The sequence below is a fragment of the Nicotiana tabacum genome, chromosome 21 (assembly GCF_000715075.1).
Source record: "Nicotiana tabacum cultivar K326 chromosome 21, ASM71507v2, whole genome shotgun sequence".
Classification (NCBI taxonomy): domain Eukaryota; kingdom Viridiplantae; phylum Streptophyta; class Magnoliopsida; order Solanales; family Solanaceae; genus Nicotiana; species Nicotiana tabacum.
Window position 1 is genome coordinate 707444 of NC_134100.1, and position 19627 is coordinate 727070.

At 34.6% G+C, this 19627-nt stretch overlaps 3 protein-coding genes and 1 non-coding gene across 5 annotated transcripts; 3 read left to right on the forward strand and 1 right to left on the reverse strand.

Moving 5' to 3' along the window:
- Positions 1-554: 554 nt before the first annotated feature.
- Positions 555-4919, forward strand: LOC107789946 (uncharacterized). Its single transcript, XM_016611826.2, has 7 exons — positions 555-711; positions 859-899; positions 2985-3042; positions 3670-3763; positions 3978-4062; positions 4138-4203; positions 4491-4919. The coding sequence occupies exons 1-7, from the start codon at positions 633-635 to the stop codon at positions 4602-4604; spliced, it is 537 nt and encodes a 178-aa protein (XP_016467312.1). The 5' UTR covers positions 555-632; the 3' UTR covers positions 4605-4919.
- A 57-nt stretch (positions 4920-4976) lies between these two features.
- LOC107789945 (large ribosomal subunit protein bL27c) lies at positions 4977-8021 on the forward strand. 2 transcript variants are annotated; one of them, XM_075242339.1, is made up of 5 exons: positions 4977-5199; positions 5356-5445; positions 5619-5909; positions 7435-7536; positions 7619-8021. In XM_075242339.1, exons 3-5 carry the CDS (start codon positions 5628-5630, stop codon positions 7805-7807), a joined length of 573 nt encoding a protein of 190 aa, XP_075098440.1. In that variant the 5' UTR covers positions 4977-5199; positions 5356-5445; positions 5619-5627; the 3' UTR covers positions 7808-8021. The 2 variants fall into 2 exon arrangements, with proteins under 2 accessions (XP_075098440.1, XP_075098439.1); XM_075242338.1 differs by lacking the exon at positions 4977-5199 and having other exon boundaries at positions 5373-5511.
- A 343-nt stretch (positions 8022-8364) lies between these two features.
- On the reverse strand, positions 8365-12156 carry LOC107789944 (protein NUCLEAR FUSION DEFECTIVE 4). Its single transcript, XM_016611824.2, has 3 exons — positions 11747-12156; positions 9479-10413; positions 8365-9178 (listed from the first exon to the last, which is right to left on the reverse strand). Exons 1-3 carry the CDS (start codon positions 12080-12082, stop codon positions 8671-8673), a joined length of 1779 nt encoding a protein of 592 aa, XP_016467310.2. The 5' UTR covers positions 12083-12156; the 3' UTR covers positions 8365-8670.
- Positions 12157-17390: 5234 nt separating this feature from the next.
- TRNAS-UGA (transfer RNA serine (anticodon UGA)) lies at positions 17391-17472 on the forward strand. Its single transcript has one exon. It is a non-coding gene; the product is annotated as a tRNA-Ser (tRNA).
- Positions 17473-19627: the final 2155 nt, after the last annotated feature.

A 19627-nucleotide genomic window follows, 5' to 3' on the forward strand; every position in this document is an offset into this window, starting at 1 on the left:
GCAACTGCATTGAGCAATGCGAGTTATAAGTCAATATTCATAATTGTGATTTATAAAATGCAATTGTCAAATACGTCTTATAAATTACAATTGTCGAACATTCGCTAACCGACTTATAATTCATAATTAATCACTCGTGACAACGACTTATAAATCGATATTAAAAAATACGCTTATAAATCACTATTGTTTTATAAATCAAATGACAAGTACGTTTTATAATTCACAATCATAAATGCGATTTGTAGTGATTGACAAATGAAACTTGTATACTCAAAATGACATATACTCTTTAAAATAATTAAAACCACGAGAAGCTTTATTGTGCGTCTCACACAATTGACATTAGTTGTGTGAGACTCTTTTTTATCTCACAAATTTGTGGACCTCAATCTTACACTTCTAAATTTACAAAACTGTGAGATAAAAAAATAACTCAATAGTATCGGTTGCATGGGACACAAAATAAAATTTTCCGTTGATTTTGAGTTTACCTTGGCCACACACGCGAAGAGGCAAAAGGCTAATATCAAGCAAACAAAACGTCGTCGTCGCACTGGAAATAGTCACTGTACTTTAGTTACACATTCCAATTTTAGTCTCTGCTTTTTTCTGGCAATCGGCGCACGAAAATGGCAGCCTCAGAAATGCTATCGAAGGAGCAATTGCTTCATCTTTTTGATCGCTTCGCGTTCCTCACCTCCCAACCTGGTACAGACCTCTTCCTTTCTTCAACTTCATTTGCATCTTTACGTTTTCTTTGCTTTTTTTTATAATTTCTTTTATAACTATATGTAAGAGATTTACCATTTCTCCTTACTTTTCTTACTGCTAAGAATTATTTTTATTTCTCAACAGATGTCAAGAAAAGGATTGCTGATGCTGTCAGCGACAAGCAGGTGAAAATTTCGTCTTTGAAAATAACTGTTTTTTCAACTTTTTTAAGTGTAATTTTATGTTTATTGAATTTATGCATCTGTAGCAGCTTGCTTTTAAAGCAGTTGATTCCGTGTAGCTATACCAAAGGTTCTTTTAAGCTCTATTAAGCAAATGTTGAAGCAGCTAAAAGCTCAAAAAAAGGCTTATATGAAAGAATTTTGGTAATTGTGTGAAAGAATACTCTTCTTATTCACTTTTGGCATGCTGTAAAAAAAATTATTTCCACTTGGTTACTTTGTGGTCGATTCTTAAGAAATAAGGTTTCTTAGAGGTTCATCTTTATGTGAAGTCACTTTATCATTCATAAAGTTTTTCCTCAATATTCAAATTAACTTTTTATTGCAATAATTTGCTATTAACTTTATGGATATAATTATAATTGGGCCGTGAGACTGCAGTATGCACGTGGAGTGTGGACGACATGAGTCGTGCAAATGTATGATAAATGAAAAATTATAACTTATTAGTTTACTATTTTACTATACTAGAGTCTTTTCTAGTTAACAAATGGTTGATTTAATGATTGATTTTACGGGAAATGCTTGTGGGATTTACTATGAGAAGATTCAGTTTTTGAATTTCCTTTTGAAGGACCTATTGAAATAAATGAGTGGACAAATTATCACTTAAGATATGCAATAATATTTGTTTCTACATCCATGAATTTAATCAAACTCCTTTTGGAAAGCATCAAATCTGCTTCTCTGCTTGGAAAAGGCCATAATGATCCCCTGAGCCCAAGTGTATATTCCCCACTCCTAGGGGGTAGGACGTCATGGGACTTCTGTTCATCTTGTATGTACTACATTGGCGCATGAACTACCTATGCACTCAAAGGAAGTTCCTAGTTGGTTTTGTTCCTCTCGATGTCCTCTATTGGGGAATCAAAACCTAAATGGATCATTATAAGGTGCAACAATGAATTGCCAATGGTGCCTTAATGGAAAATGTTAGAACAAGAGTACCTCATGTGAACTCTTAACGAAACAAATACCATGGCATGTTTGTTAGCAATCTGTATTCGAAAATATATTCAAAAATTAAAAAAATGCTATAAAAGCATAAATGCAGAAGAACAAAATTATACCGAGCCCGTTGAATTCACAGTGTTTCCTTAAGGAACTAAATCCCCACCTAGTACTCGAGGTTTAGGATTATTTCCTCCCAGGATAGAACGGATTACCCTCACTGGTGTAACGGTACTTCAAACTCCAGTGACAACGAACGCAAAGAACAGTAGTAAATCACACTTACTGCTTTCGTTTCTATTAAAACAATGCAGAAAGAAGGAGAAATCAGAATTTTTGTAAGGAAAATCTAAGGGAGAGTTCATGGTATTTATAGCCAAAAAAGTTGGGTTATACTGAAGAGTTACAACTCTTCATGTAAGGTTGCAACTTGCAACTCAAAATGGCTGTTTTATAAAACGGCCATTTATGCAAACCGCCAAATTCAAATTATAATGGGTAAATTAAAACGGAGGAAAATAGAATTACCGTTATAGAAACAGTCTAATTTGGATTAATTAATATTGCGTTAATATTAATAAATAAATTTGGTCCAATAAGTTAATCAATCAAATAATTTGATCAAATCCAAATCCAAAGCCGAGCTGAGCGACGACGACGACGACGTTAGACTTGCCTTCTTCTCAACTCCTTAAGTGCTAGAAGAAGTGCAATTGTATATATACACATCAAAACTCTTTTCCTCCTCCAATATGAGACAATATCCCTTTGTCAAAGAGGGAAATTCAAAAAATTTCATTTTCCCACCATTTCTCATTCACTCTATTTTAAGCTCTAAGAAGCTTAAACCCAACAATGTTGGACTTGGGAGGATCATTTGTGATTGGCGTCTTATTTCTGTATCAATACGGTAAGAGTTGATTTTTGGAGAATCAAAAATGCCTTTCTCATGAATATAATAGTTGTGATCTCCATTGACTTGTTTAATGTCCATATCTTCCATATTCTATCAATAGTTAATTTTCTCCATTTACGGTTGTGCTTTGAAATTGAAAGATGGAACATCGTTGTATGCAGGAGGCTGTTGCTGTTACCACTGCCATTCAAGAGGAGATATTTTCCGAGATGGGAATTGGTGAGCTTTAAATTACTCGTGCTTTACTTCAAGGACAGTTCAACTTAGGCAATTTTTGAGTATTAAAGAGCAAGTGCTCTTTTTTCTGCTGTATATCATACGTATGTTAGTCTGTACATATGTTCGAGCATTCGTGCAAAGACTAAGCACTTTTTACTCTAATCTAGTTGAACCGTGTTGCTTGGTCATTATATAGTGGTCCTTGTTTTTCAAAAAAGAGATGCCAAACACCAGTTTTGCAGATAGAGCTGGGCAGAATTGCAGATCTGTTACAATGTGATTTTGCAGATGTTAATATATACTTGTGATGCCGATGGTATTTCTGCTATTTCATAAAATGGTATATTTAGCTTGGAAGAAGAACTATATTGCCCACTTTCTACAGGATGATAATCTTGTCATTTTGCTTGTTTCTTAGTTTAATTTGATAAGAAGTTAGATTGAGTTTCTGCTCTCTTTTTGTTATTTTCATTGGTTCAAAAACTAATACTAAAGTTTACCATTGGTGATATGCGGTGTCATCTAATAAATGGGGAAAAAGCATACCTCCAATCGTTATTCATGCCTCATATAGTTATATCATAATAATACTATAACCAACGGGAGATCTTTATTTCTCTGCCGCAGATCCAAGATTTGGTCTTGCTTGCTTGGGGAAAATAAACATGACCTATGAGAGTGATCGAGACCTGATGATTCGTTTTTATGAATTTGTTGCAAAGTAAGATCAGCCTATTCCATCTGCGTATTGTTAAGATGAACTTCCATTTTGTGTTATTTCCCCTTTATACCTTTTGAAGAAAATTTCTTGGCACAGTGTTCAATAGGATATTGAGGCCATTCTTGCTAACAAATCCAATACAGATGTAATGAATGTTGAGTTCTCTGAAGAAAATAACTTGGATTTTGTTCCTTCTATTTTACTGGCCATGAAGAGAAGAAATGGCTTGTGAAGAGGCCGAGCTTGGTCCTGACGGGTTTGCTGAAAGATTAAAGATGCAACAAAATTTACAAGAGCAGGTAAGAGTTCTCTTCTCTTGATGCTTAATTATGCTATAGATGTGGTAATAATAGTGGAAATAAACATTTTGACAGCAACTGGAGATGCTGAAGTACATGCGCAACTTTCACATGGATGATCAGTCTGCAATACTTGAGAAGGTAATGATGAAAGACTACATATTAAGACGATCTCCCCATGAATGAAGATGCTGGTTTCATAAATAGAACATTAAAAAGCATGAAATCTCTGCTTGAATAAGTCTAGATAACATTTTTAGAAGTTGAAGAGTACCCGAAGTAATGGGGTTTGTCGACCACGAGCTTTTGTTGTCAGAGTTTACAACTCCATAAAAGTGATGAAACTTACATTAGATTTCCCAATCAATTAGCAACTTATTTTGCATGTTGTACCAATGCTTTTCTAAATTGACTGGCATGTTTGACAGATTCACCAGCAGTTGGAGAAGGCCAACTTTGACACTGAAGCTTCTGTGCTGACAGTGGAGCAGATGCAGGATGTTGTTCGACGGAGAGTATCACCTTTGTTCCAGCCCAGATAATCACGGAGCTTTCCTGGTGTTTCTAGTTTTTACTTGCATTTTAATTCGACTGTGCCATTAGATGTTGAACCATGGCTCCCCCTGTCACACAAAGAGGAAAAAGAAAACGAGTGAACAATAGCAGCTGCTTGGTTTGCTGCAATGAAATGGTTAGGTGGAAATTTTCTGCTCTGCTGTCTAGTATATACTGGCTGAAATCGAGGAAGCTGAGGGCTGTAGTTTCAGTTTGTTTGCTTGAATTAAGTAGTATTAATTTCGTTTGTATTTCAAAGTCTATTTATGAAGTGGTTTAAGGAGACATTTGTTATCTATTTAGTGATGGAATTATACCGTTCTCTTGCGCTGAAGTAATACTAGAAGTTCTGCAGCTTAACAGAAATGGAACTTCACACGGCCTCACTTGTACATCAAATGTTGTTTGCTTAGGAATTCGATTCATTTAGCCATTCAGAAGGAAATATTGAAAGTAGAAATTGGGCAACCTTAAACGAGTGATTCACACGGCAAAGAATTGATGATGATGATTGATGGCAAGAGCGGATGTAGCCTTTCGGTTACGGGTGAACCTATAACTTTCGTACACCTATAACTTTCGGTACAAAGTATAAATTTATATGTAAAAACTTATTAATATCTTAACAATATTAGATCTAAGCCAGTTTAATCATTTAAATTCTTGGAAAACTTTGAGTCATATGAATTAAATTTTCTTCTATTTTTCTTTTCATACTTCTAAAACTTATACTTGCAGGCTGTAATTTTACCAAAAAATAGTGTATAAATCAATTGGGAGGGAGAAAAGGATTTGGTGCGACGCATCCATAAGTGGATAAGCGATAAGGTCTTTTAATATCACTCGCTCTCTTCCCTTTTCTTTTGGCAACGTCAGTCCCTTCCCCCTCTGAGGGTAAGCTTCACACCCCCCCAAAAAAACCAAAACCCCAAACCCCAATCTTCGACCTCCATTTACGTACTGAACAATTTTATCTTCATTTGTTGTTTTTCCTTTTGCAGCGTGTAAAAATGGCAGTGAGTTTCAGTTTAGTTGGAGCATTCAAAGGACTCTCTTTAGCTTCTTCCTCTTCTTTCCTTAAAGGTGACTTTGGTGCTGCTTTTCCCGTCGCTCCAAAGTTCTCGGTCTCGTTTCCGTTGAAATCTCCGTTGACAATTGAGTCTGCTCACAAGAAAGGAGCTGGTAGCACTAAGAACGGTCGAGATTCTCCTGGTCAGAGACTTGGTGTCAAGATTTTTGGTGACCAAGTTGCCAAGCCCGGTTCTATTATCGTTCGCCAGCGTGGTACTAAGGTCTCAATTTTTACTTCTTGTTATGGGTTTCCTCTATTTTCTGCCAATTTTTGCTAAAAGTTCATATTTTTGTATGTATTTTCACGACTCTGTCGGATTATTTATATTTAGAATCAGCCATTCGGTGTGCATAATTAGAAAGAATAGAAATGCTATTTAAGGAATAAACTATGGAGATACAGTAAAAGGGGTTGCTTGTGGGCTATACAGGCTGCCACGATTTTAAAAAAGGAGTAGAGGTGTGTTCTTCAAATGAAGGACTGAATTAACAAATAAATCCACTGGAGAAAGGTTGGGGGTTGTAGCTCAGAGCTAAAGACCATGGTGTCTGGAGTATAGTCCCTTCATGTTCTGAGAAATATTTATCATCTGAAAATAGGAAAAATGGACTCTTTGTCTAAAGAAACACCTTTATCACTATTGGATATATTTTATCTCTTCTTATTTTTTCCGTTTGTCTTGCTTTATACTCGTTCTAGTTTTGGACTTTATAGGTCTGAATATCTCTTATAATTTGCGATTGTTTCTCATTTCTTGATTTTGGTAGAAGTAGATCGTTCCATCTCTTTTGTTCCGGGAATGTGCACAAAATTAGCCATTTCCTCAGCTAGTGTCTCTGAAGTGTTATATTTTGTAGTGAGGATGTCTCCTTTTGGCAATCATTGTGATTTCAAGCTTGCGTAGACTATCAAGTTAGTTCTTTAGTGAAGTCCATAATAGAGACAAGTAATTGGTGTCTAGCTACACAAGGTTGTAGGTTGATGATAAACAATTGGTCCTCTACAATGCAGTTTGCTCTTTTGCAGTTAGGGGTTTGCACTAAAGAATGCTTACATCTTCCTTATAAATTGTGGTATGGAAATTGTGATAGTTTATTTGATTGAACAAGTGGTGGTTGAAATGAATTTAGATGAACCACCCAAGTAGAGTGTGGTTCTATGCAATTCCAGTTTCGCAGCTCAATGCCACACAAACATATATGTGCCTACTAGGTCCTGAACTCCTGTCGATTTCCTTCAATCTTCTGACCTTCAGCATTGGTTTGTATTTTATTTGTCGGATATCTGTGGATTTCCTTAAGGCAGATTGTCTACAAAATGAGGTGGAAGATAACGGGAGTTGTTGTCATTAAAAAGGAAAGATGTTAGAACTCTAACGTTCTGGGCCCTGATATCTGACCTTCATTAAACATTATAGAAAGTTGTCTGGATGGAATGAGAGAAGCAGTTGTAATTGGCTCTAAACATTTCTCTGAGATCAAGACGTGAATCTTTTGATACTTTAAGGCTCGATGCTTGTATAAAGGTGAAACTTTCTGATAATGTAATGCTTACGCTGAGCTGCATAATGGGTATAAAGGAGTTGATGCCAATGGTTGGAACATTATTTTCTGCTCAGATTTGCCCCTGTTATTATTGGCTTGTTTGCTTTAAGATTAGTTCAAAAATTGCATTCCTCCATTTAGCATTGCTATGTATTCTGTTTTCTTGCTGATATACCAATCATCCCTTGGTGATTTTTCCAGTTCCACCCAGGAAAGAATGTTGGACTTGGCAAGGATCACACGATCTTTTCTTTGATTGATGGACTAGTCAAATTCGAGAAGTTTGGGCCTGATAGGAAAAAGGTTTGAGTTCTCTTGCTCACTGCTTGTATTTTGTGGTCACACCAGTGTGATTAACTGATACTGAATGTGAATAAATGTGCAGATAAGTGTTTATCCACGTGAGGTGCAACCTGAAAACCCCAACAGTTATAGAAACCGAAAGAGAGAGTCCTTCAGATTACAGCGTGAACGCAGAAAGGCTCGACGAGAGGGCGTCATCCTTCAGCCTCAGTTGATACTTGCTTCTGCTGCTGCTGAATCCTCTGAGGACAATGCCAGTCCTACTTGCTGATATTGGTCTTTTGATGTTTAACAATTCTGTGGTCATTTTGGTTATTTGTTAGCATTCACTTTGGAACATATGTAGGCCACATTTCTACATTGTGCTTCTGCCATTGATGTCTTTTGTTTGTAAATTTTGCATTACTCAAAGCATGAGACCTTGTGACAGGTTGCATAAATACAGAGTGAAATGTCTAATCCTGATTCTTTACTCCTTTACAAAATTGGCTGTATAATTCTTATTTCCTTTCTGTCTAGGGCTAAATTCCCTTCAAATGCAAGACACCCAACTGATAAAAGTCATAAAGACAATGATATTTCTAGGTGGCCTCAAGCACAGAGTTAAACTACTTCAATGTGGGTAACAGGAAAAGGGGAGCCTAGGGGAGCCGCGTGACCAGGAGGTCACGGGTTCGAGCTGCGGAAACAGTCTCTTGCAGAAATGCAGGTTAAGGTTGTGTACAATAGACCCTTGTGGTCCGGCCCTTCCCCGAACCTCGCGCATAGCGGGAGCTTAGTGCATAGTGCACCGGGCTGCCCTTAATGTGGATAACAGGAGACTTTGAGTTTTTCTAGAACTCATTATTTCAGCAAGCCAGTATGATTAAATACAGTAAGGTGGTCAATACAAGGGACTGGAACACAAAAATATGCTTTAAGATCAGGTTGTAGGCTATAAGCTAAGAGAATGAGACCCTTGGTCTAAACAGCAAAGGTATCTCCCCCTGTTCTTTACTGCTTGATCTCAGCCTGGAGTTGTGCTAATAGTGATGGCTTGCAGTGTCACCTCCCTATGGTCTCGGAAGCATAAGCTCATTGATAGTGTCTTCTGGAAAAATCAAATTTCTACCCCTGTTTCATGTGATGGATGAATTATCCACGAGATTTTCCATACAGATGAGCATATACAATCTTTGTTCGATGTACCAGAATCATGCTTAGGACAACTGCAATAATGCAGAGTCCAGACATTATCATGGAAGTAAGGAAGAAACATATAGCACCTTCACACTTCAGAGGTTCATCTACAGAAAGAAAGCTAGACAAAACTGATGCCAAATTTGATTCAGTGCCACGATACTCATTGGCCTGCTTTGCAGCTTCCATATCATATATACTACTAGCAATAACACCAGAGAATACCATTGAACCAGCAGGATTTGCAAGAGTGAGGAAATTGTATAAAGCCCCAAAATTTCTCAAGCCAAACAATTCAGAAGCTGCAGCTGGCACGATCGCCCAATGAGCCCCATAACCTAGTCCAACTAAAAGAGTACCAATGTGCATAGCTCCAGGCCAACCCATAGCAAAGAAGAAATGTCCAATGGCCATTATGGCTTGAGCAACAGCCATTGCTGCATGTCTCGGATAGGCATAACCCCTGTTGTAAAAAGAACAATGTTATACGAGAAAAGTTTTCTTAGAATTGAACATTCATGTAAACTTCTGTTAATGCCACGACAAGTAAGAAGTGAATGTCATTACCCAATGGCGGAGTCACATAGCTCCGAGGAGTGTCAAAATTGACACCCCTTCATCGGAAAATTATATTATTTAGATAGGTAAAAGTTTATGTTTTTATGTATATATACTATGCGTTGAATCCTCTTACTTCTTCGTATATTAACTTTATAAAATTTTGACAACCCTTAACGAAAATTCTGACTTCGTTTCTGCATACCTGACTATAATTTCAGAAAAGTATCCACCTCCAATCCGGCCGAGGAAATTCCATATGCTGATCATGGAAACAAATACATGTGTGTTATCATATCCTAAAGATTGGCTTATCTGACCCAAGTTATCGATCACAGTCAAACCAGATCCCGAACCAAAAAGTAGTGAGAAAAACATAAGCCAAAAATCTGCCTTTATTAAAGCCTGCATTAAGGTGAAGTCCTCTCCCCTATGAGGTCCCCTTCTTCTTTTGATCCTCACTGCTCCTTTTGCAGCTGCTTGAGCTAGTTTTGCTTGTAGTTGCGCGATTCTTTTTTGCCTTTCTGAAGCTGGAAGCGCGTCCACTTCCTTAGGCTTCTCGTCTTCCACTTCACTAAATATAATTTCATGACCATCACCATGCTCAGATTTGCCAGTTTCTTGTTTCTTTGACTCAGATAGAAGTCCCTCTTCTACAGGTTCTCTTGGATCTTGAAAAAAACTCGAGCAGATAGGGATCACGATAGGAATTGCCAAGAGGATAAACAATATAGCCGTGAAGATTGTAATGACAATGTGGCTCAAATCAATGAGGTCTTCAACAAGCATAACTCCCATCAAATAAGAAGCCAAGAGGAGGCATATGCTGTAAATAAACGAAAAACTTAAACCATCCGAAGGCCTGACTTGTTTGTGGCCTCCAACAGGCCTGATTATAAACATGAGCGCGATAATTACCATTGCTGGTCCAACAGCTATCATAAATATAAGTGAAGCATGATTTGGAGAATGGATCACTGCATATATCTGTGTCAAAATTGCACCACCCAAACCTGCAAATCCCTTAAGTATCCCCACCACAGGGCCGCGACTTTTAGGGAAATTTTGCACACATGACACCAGAGCTGCTGTGTTGAAGTAGGTCTCGCCATTTGTTCCAATAAATATAAGAATACACATCTGGAAAGAAGCAGCTAAAACTATGTCAATTGCTAGATCAAACTAGGAGTCCACAACACTGCATGATCAACATGGTCTGAAAATAAGTGAGTTTGATCCTATGTTGCACGGACTCTCCAAAATGCTACCGCACCCGTGTCGGATCCTTAAAAAATGCACTACTTTTGGAGATCCGACACACAACTGGCGTCATTTTCGAAGAGTCCAAGCAACATAACTTTAACGGAACATGTTCAAATGAATGACTGGACATTCTAGGAGAAGCAAATCAGTTTCACAAGGCAATATTCAAATGTAAATCAATTAAAATATCTATTTACAGTCTAAAATTGTTGTTAAACAAGAAAATAAGCATAGTTCTTGTCTGATGAAGAAAATTGGATAAATATCAAGATATGGAGCACTTTCTATTACTAACTGATGCAAAAGCGAACAGGACTGCAAAATAAAAGATTAAAAAGCACTTCCAAGGGGTTTTCACTAAGAAAAGTTTGTCACTTGGATAAACATCTAAACCTGTGCAACCTTATACCTTCTTGGCCTATAAATTCAATGTATAGCACCCAAAATAGGTTTTAGTAGACTACTAATGAATGGATATAAGTTTTGTACATTAAAAAGGGCAGCCCGGTGCACTAAGCTCCCGTTATGCGCGGGGTTTGGGGAAGGGCCGGACCACAAGGGTCTATTGTACACAAACTTACCTTGCATTTCTGCAAGAGGCTGTTTCCATGGCTCGAACCTGTGACCTCCTGGTCACATGGAGACAACCTTACAGTTAAGCCAAGGCTCTCCTTCTAGTTTTGTACACTGACGGCGTATATAAAGAATTTTTACACTATCGATGCAATTTAACCAATATAGCAGGTTATCACTCTATTTTTCATGTTACCATATTAAACTTGATATAAAGAATTACCAATTGTTACCTATTGTTGCAGGTCATATTTACCCGATGGTGAAAAAAATAATATACAAATAACTTAAATTCATAAAAAATTTAACAAGCGGATTTACCATACCCATAGATAATAGAAAGGACAGTAACAGAGTAGACCTTTTCAACTAAAAAAGAGTAGCTTGGTGCACTAAGTTCCCCCTATGCGCAGGGTTCGGGAAGGGCCTATACGCAGCCTTACCCTACATTTATGTAACAGGCTGTTTTCACGGCTCGAACCCGTGACCACATGGTAGCAACTTTACCAGTTACACCCAACGCTGCCTTCACCTTTACCTTTTCAACTAAAAACTACTAGAAATTAAGAATGAAAGTTTGGTCTTTCTGAAATCAGAATTAAACAGATGAGATGAAGATAAAAGATGAGGTACTCACAGCCCATAATGGCAAAGAAGGAGCTCGAGAAGTGACAATGAGCCAAACCCAACCATAGCCAACGAAGTTTTGAATAGCACCCACAAGAAGTGCAGCCCACAAAGGCAAGATTTCACACAAAGTTCCTGCCAAGAATCCAACACTATCACCCAAATCTTTAGCCACACCCAACCTCGCAATTTGCCTCTGATTATAATTCAAAGACTTCTTAATCGTTGGAGAAATGCTGCCAAATAAATATCCAATGCCAGCACATGTCTGAATCCACATTGCAGCTACAAAAACAAGCCATCTGTTGTTAAAGAAGAAACCAACACTCTCTTTCAAATGAACCATTATTACAAGAGTCTTGAGATAGATATTCTTAAGCTTATGATCAAGTGTATGGTTTTTAATCAAAGGACCACAGACCTTGCTTTTATCATGTAAGTATGCTCACTTTCTTACGAATATAATATTTGTTTTGATTGTTACTTAAATTTTATCGTATAGTATCGTGTCGCTAAATCTCTCGTTACATAACGATAAAAAAATATCATTTTATGAAATGACCGATTTAATGTGATTGTATCATTACCTTGTTTTTCTCTCATCATCTTGCCCTTCCTTATTACTCCCTCGTTTCAGATTATGTGAACCTATTTCCTTTTAAGTCCGTTCTAAAAAGAAAGATCTCTTTCTATATTTAGAAACAATTTAGTTTAAACTTACAATTTTACCTTTAGTGAGAAGCTTTTATAACCACACAAATACTTTGGGCCCCTTTTTGACTTGTTTAGGACCACAAATTCCAAAAGTCTTCATTTTTTCTTAAACTTCATGTCCAATCAAATAGGTTCACATAAATTGGAACGGAGGGAGTATTTGTTTTGATTGTTACTTAAATTTTATCGTATCGTATCGCTAAATCTCTCGTTGCGTAACGACAAAAAAACACCATTTTATGAAATGACCAATTTGATGTAACTGTATCATTACCTTATTTTTCTCTCTATTATACTTTATCTTTTACCCTATCTTTTTATATAACAAATTTACCTTATTTTTTCTTCATAATATTACAAGTTTATTCTTTATAAAACAATAACAAACAATATAATCTATCCAAATATTATATATATATATATATATATATATATATATATATATATATATATATATATATATATATATCAAAATCAAAACACATTACAATACATTATGAAACGGCACATAATTGTTAATTTTTTTTTTAAAGAAGTGAAAAGAGAAGGGGATAAAGGTCGGGGACAGAGTATATCATAGTACTTTCTAGTAAGTATGATGTTTTGTCTGGTTGTAATGTACCATAATTTATGTAACTGAATGAAAAGAAAAGAATCTAGCGGAAAGGGTGGGAGATAACGATCCAAAAGAAATACTATTGAGAGTATAGAAGAAAACAAATTAAAGAGAGGGTACTGTCGCATGTAACCAGATCGAAGAGTTGTATGTTGCAGAGACACGACACTGTACGCTGAGTGGTAAACATTAACGCAGCTTCCTGCATGCTCTACTTAATTTGTGTTTACGTGGGGGCTTATATTGGCCTCCTCCTCATCACTAGTCGCTACTCACCATATGTCTTCTAGCAGTCTAAAGCTTATCTTTTTTTTTTTTTTATTTACTTTTCGTTATTCCGATGGTAAGCAACCCCCACTTCCAACCGAGAGGTTGTGAGTTTGAGTCTTCCCAAGAGCAAGGTGGGAAGTTCTTGGAGGGAAGGATGCCGGGGTCTATTTGGAAACAGTCTCTCTACCCTAGGGTAGGGGTAAGCTCTACGTACACACTACCCTCCCCAAACCCCACTAAGTGGGACTATACTGGGTTGTTTGTTGTTGTTGTTTTCGTTATTCCGAACGAGAGTCTTCAAGCAACAATAAAGTTATTTTCCTCTAACTTATATGTCACTGATGGCCCGATAAATTTTGTGGCCTAAAGCCAAACTTCATGAAGGACCTTAACTTTTTTATTTTTTATTATTTATTTGAACTCTATTTTTCTTAGCTTTTCTTATATACAAAGTTATTAATAATTTTCTTATAATCAATAACTCCTAATAAGTATTTCTCAATTGACAATATAGCTAATCCATTTAACTTTTCTTGTGACATTATTGTTCTTAGGTAAGATTTTATCAATTTTAATTTTGAAAACTTCTTTCCTTTGAAGCAATGGTAACATGAGTTATGAATATTATTCCATAAGCAATTTAGGCATTTGGAAAAGAATTAAATCTTCTTATTTGATTAAGTGTATTAATTAAACTGTTATCTTCTGATTGTACTATTTTCCTTAATACTTTTAATTCAGAAAATAAATCTAAATCATCAATATTGAATTGATTATTATGTTTTAAGGAACATTCAAGATTAAGGCAATATTTTTTCAAATTTTCAACATCTAGTGATCTTAGTTTTTACTGCCAAATAGAAAACCAACAATATTTTCATACACTTTGAATTGTTCAAATCTATTTTGAAGCGAAAAAATAGCCTTGTCTATTATGTATAAAAGTAATCAACTCTAAAGGACTCTTCGAAAGATTTTGAGATTTCATTATCAACATTCGCATCAATTGTTACTTCATATATATCACACGTTTCTTACGAAATTCGGGTTTGATATTCATTTCAAGTGCAATTTCCTTAGTAGAAATCATAGTAGTTGCAAATCCTTCTTCTCTATATTTGTTAGAAAGAAATCAAACTTTTTCACTTTACAGAAGTTTTTTTTTAAACTTATACATAGTCTATTAGGTTTAATAAAAAATGAGGCACCCACAAATATGAGGCCTAAAGCGGTTGCTTTACTTGTTTTATGGAAGGGCCGCCCCGATGTCACGGGTTTGAGTTGTGGTAGTAGACACTAATACTTGCATGTCTACATCGCATTTCTTGAGATATGGCTCTTCTCTAGATATTGAGTGAACACGAAATACCTTGTGCAACGAACTGTCATTTTTTAACTTTTTGTTATTTAAAGTGTATTGTCTTGTACCATAGGACATTTTATACTCCTAGGCGTACTTGATTTTATGGTTTAACAAGTTAATTAGTCGCTTGTTTTCTCTCTCTATATATGGTAAACTTATTAGAGATTGGAATATCTTATTACTCTGTTTATTTTTATTTATGTGAACCTAGATTGGTCACGAAATTTTAACAAAAAATTGAATTATGCGCTCTTAAACAAATCATAAAATTTGTGTGGATATAATTCTTTTGAAGCTCTTAAACATATCATAGTATTTGTGTGACTCTAAAATCGTCTCACTAAGGGTAAGTTTAAATTAAATTATTTTCAAACTTAGAACAAAAAAATTCATTTTGAAACGGACAAAAAAAATAGATTCACGTAAATTAAAACTGAGCAGATACAATCTATTTAATTAGTTTAGTTTTTAACATGTCGTCTCCTGTACGAATTCAATTCTTTTTCTTTTTGTTTTCAATAATTTCCTCTTTCGTTGGCTAACCACGCCTAGCCGACAGGCAGTAATGAAAAAACAAGGATAAAGTAAAAAAGATCAAACGTTACATTTGGATCTGAAGCTAATAATAACTCATGTTGTTTTTCTTTTATTGGACGAATCTAAACTCATGCTGTTGATTCTCCAATGAAGTAGCTAGGGGTTTACAGAGAAAATCGATAAATTGCACTAAATCGATAATTCGAGTCAAACAAAAAAAGAAAACTAATCGTGGTTTGGTCTAAACCCGATCATAATTGGTTTGGTTTGATTTTAACTAAAAAAAGTCAAACCGAAACCAAACCAACCCGATAGTACATTTATACAATTTTTTAAAATATTTTATACATAGAAATATTTATTGTAATATAATTTATAAATATTTCTTAAATTTTTTCATATGTTTTATCTTTTGAAGTATTATTTCAAGTTTGGTCTTAACATTATTGAATGGTAGATAAATTTTATAGCCCATAAATATAGTAACTCAAACAAAGTTCAAATTAATAGTATATTAACAAAATAAATTCAATTCAACACTAGGAATGACGATAGTGTTGGATATCTACTTTTTAGTTTTACATTTGGTTTGTAATGAAAATGCACAACTTAGTTAATCTTTTTCTTTAGTGCTTAGTTATGTAATTAATCGTACTTATTAGCTATACTTAATTTAGCATGACATATATAGTAATGACAATTTTTATTATAATTTATTAATTAATAATATTTGCTTTATGTAATTTTATTATCTTTGTTATTGAATATTTTAGCATAATGCTACGACTTATCTCATATTATTGTGTTATTTTCTTGAAAAATATATTATATAGTTGTATCTCACTAAGACTAAAGAAATATTGGAGCACAAGTTACGTATTTTGTGCTATGAAGACTTTACCTGAAAAATCTGAAACCCCGAAAAAAAATCGAAAAAATTGAGAAAAATCGAGATTGAAAACCCTGACTTTATTGGATTGGTTTGGCTTATAAATTTAAAAATCATTCACCATTGATTTAATTTGGTAATTGAAAAATTCGAACCAATCCGACTTATATACACCCCGTTTCGGACCTGTTGAATCAGATTCTCGCTCATTAAAAAAGAGAAGAATTGGCAAAGTCAGCAAAGAAATTGTCATTTACGCAATAAAATACTAAGTAATAATGACGCAGTTTAATTAAAAATCTATAAATCATTATTCGAACCTAAGCTTTTCTTGAAACACTTATTGTTGTATGTGCGGTATTGAGGAAAAGAAACAAAACGAAAAGTGAAAAGGAGAGACTGAAAAGAATATTTTTCCATCATCATCAGCTCACTTTAGTTTCACTTTTAAGAAAACAAGGAGTACTAAAATAATTTTAGAGGGTGGTGCATGCCAAGCTGTTAATGAACTGTTATTTCTTCACGAAGGGGGTTCAAAATTTTTTTTTATAGCTAGTGGGAATTAAACTCATAACATTATGTAGATTCTGAACCCCCTTGACCACTAAAATACACTTTTGGATTGTGTTAAGAGTGTTCAAAACTTAATATATAAAGATAAAAAATAGATTTTATCTTATATATACAGTGTAATTTTTCGGCGAAGGGTATTCGCGTGAACACCCTTGCGCCCCCCTAAATCCGTCTCTGCCTATCAGGGTAGAGGTAAGGTCTGCGTACACACTATCCTCCTCAGACCCCACTTTTTGGGACTTTACTGGATCGTCTTGGTTGTTGTTGTGTTAAAGCAAAATCAGGAAGTTGGGAAAAGTCAGAATACAAAGGAAAATTTGAAAGAATAAAAAAGACAGAATAGTATAACTTATAATTAGTATATAGAACCCCTTTCATATCCTAATTATTCAAAATCCATTTCATTGTCCAACTTATTTAAAAATGTCATACACATATGTTAGTAAGTGGAACATATATCACACAACTCAACAATACATTAAGTTATTAAACATTGACTTAATGCTAAAATTGATTATTACAAATATACAATCAACAGACCCCATGACGTGGGATAATATTAGGTATATTGTTGTTGTAAATAAACAATCCCAAACATGAATCATTTCATCTGGCCTAGACTTGTCTCTAAATATAAGAACTCTACACTATGCTCAATGAAATATAATTATAACATCGACTACAATGTCAAAGTCGATATGTCCGAGTGGTTAAGGAGACAGACTTGAAATCTGTTGGGCTTCGCCCGCGCAGGTTCGAACCCTGCTGTCAACGTTATTTCTTTTTCTTTTGCATATATCTGAAAGCTCCTGGAAACAGCCTCTCTGTCCCTCGGGTAGAGGTGACCCCACTTGTGGGATTATACTGCGTAATATGTACGCAGAGCTGTTTCCAGGAGACCCTCGGCTCAAAAAAGCAATAGGAGATGATATATTAGTACCATAAAAATGCGTAATAAAATAAAGCTTTTAACCTCAGGCAATGGTTAAATGAATGAAAAGCCATTTTCAGGGAAGGATAATAGCATGACTATCAGTCCCCCAGATTGAAGAGTTAAACCTTAATCAGAAAAGCAAAATTCATTTGTTAAATTTAGAGAGGTATCTTGTTTACGATGATTGTAATTATTCGTAGTAAACTCTATTTAATCTGGAGAAGTCTTCTTGGACCAATGCAATTACCAATTTTTTGAGTTTGCTGATTGATATAAGAGCCCATGCAGTATTTCCAAACTTGAAACTTTAGGCCCAAGACTAAAGTAGTGATCATCCTCAGTTGGAACTTCATTTAATGAGAAACATTCCACCATTACTTACACCAAAACGGAGTCCGGAACCAAAATATGATTCTTTTGGACTCAAAGAATAAAAATGTGTGAAAAAAAATAAATAAGGTAAATAATCTGGAGTGGATGTCTAGATCAGGGTGTCGGCATCACACATATAGCATGTGTGCCGTGAGTGAAAGGGTGGTCGTAGATCAGCCCTCGCTATTTTTGAATTAAATAAAGCGGGAAAGTATAGCGTCTAGCGTCTTAATAAAAGACGCTATACATATATAAATATTGTCTTCCCCACAGTAACAAAACAAAATCGAAAAACTTGAGTGGAGCCCACCTGTCCCGCAAAAAGTAAAAAATTTCGGTCCCACATCCTAGCTAAGACGTTATCTCGTAGTGAGTTGCTCGTTTCGGCTCCAAATCACAAAATTTTCAACTTTCTAAAAATCTTAAATCGAAGTATTCCGACTTAGTTTTTGTTAAAACTTGTATAAAAATGCATATTACTTGTTTTTTATGTGTTCTATGTTATTTTGTGATTGTTTTGCGATTTAATTAATTTGTTGTTTTTATCCGACTATAGTATTAGTGTGCTAAAAAAAATCGTAAAATAGAGAAATTGTTATTAGTTGTTAAAAAAATATTGATTAGTTACTTTTTACTGTGTTATATGTATTTTCGTGATTGTTTTGTGATTAAATTGATTTGTTATTTTTATCCGGTTTAGATTATTTATTTGCTAAAAGACTAGTAAACTAGATAAATTGTTACTTTAGTTCCCTGTAGTGGTATCTTGTGGCTTAATGTAGTGCTCCTATTTGTAATGTAATACCCTTTTAGCATAGTAAAACGTCGTGCCCTTTAGCATAGTATCCTTGTAGTTAGAGAAATTAATCATTTAAGTATCTTTTATTCCCAAAAATACGTCAAAAAGTTTATAGTTCAAAACAAACTATCTCCAATTATAGTCAACAAACGTAAGAAAATAACATGAGAAAACAACAATATTTGTCAAACTAAGTATTGTTATATAAATATTTAATAATTAAATCCTGTGTATAGCTATGAAAAATAATTATTTAATTTTATTATAGTAAAAAATAAGTCAGTAACAAGCAAACAAACATATAAAATAATAAAGCTAACATATAAAATAATAAAATAACATATATAATAATAAATTAATATATAAAATAACGGACTTGTTGAGTGATAAATTGGGGAAATTTTCTCATTATAAACATAAGAATTCAGGATGCATTGGTGCTACTGGGCCTCAAATATTGTGTCCGGAACCAAAATGTGAATATTTAATAATTAAATCCTATATAGTTATAAAAATTAATTATTTAATTTTATTATAGTGAAAAATAAGTGAATAACAAACAAACATATAAAATAATAAAACTAATATATTAAATAATAAAACTAACATATTAAATTAATATATAAAATATAAAATTATAGTATTAAAAATATTTTAACCTAATTAACAATATAGTAAAAATATCGAATAAAATTTAATGTTAAAGGTATTGCAATATATTTATCAATGTAAAAGAAAAATGAAGTAATTAATTTTGTCCAATTTACGTGGTCATGGAGGTTCCGCTTTTGCATCTCGGACCTGCCTCACTAGAGCTACTATTG

Bases quoted from the DNA above. Each gene is read 5' to 3' on its own strand.
- LOC107789946 (XM_016611826.2), top strand. From the start codon at position 633: ATGGCAGCCTCAGAAATGCTATCGAAGGAGCAATTGCTTCATCTTTTT. The intron at 3,043-3,669 runs GTGAGCTTTAAA...TCTCTGCCGCAG, and splicing joins ATTTTCCGAGATGGGAATTG to ATCCAAGATTTGGTCTTGCT. The intron at 4,063-4,137 runs GTAAGAGTTCTC...ACATTTTGACAG, and splicing joins AACAAAATTTACAAGAGCAG to CAACTGGAGATGCTGAAGTA.
- LOC107789945 (XM_075242339.1), top strand. From the start codon at position 5,628: ATGGCAGTGAGTTTCAGTTTAGTTGGAGCATTCAAAGGACTCTCTTTA. The intron at 5,910-7,434 runs GTCTCAATTTTT...TGATTTTTCCAG, and splicing joins TTCGCCAGCGTGGTACTAAG to TTCCACCCAGGAAAGAATGT. The intron at 7,537-7,618 runs GTTTGAGTTCTC...ATAAATGTGCAG, and splicing joins TTGGGCCTGATAGGAAAAAG to ATAAGTGTTTATCCACGTGA.
- LOC107789944 (XM_016611824.2), bottom strand. From the start codon at position 12,082: ATGGTTCATTTGAAAGAGAGTGTTGGTTTCTTCTTTAACAACAGATGG. The intron at 10,414-11,746 runs GTGAGTACCTCA...GCTTCTTTCCAG, and splicing joins CTTCTTTGCCATTATGGGCT to ATGTGTATTCTTATATTTAT. The intron at 9,179-9,478 runs GTATGCAGAAAC...TTTTTACAACAG, and splicing joins TTTTCTGAAATTATAGTCAG to GGGTTATGCCTATCCGAGAC.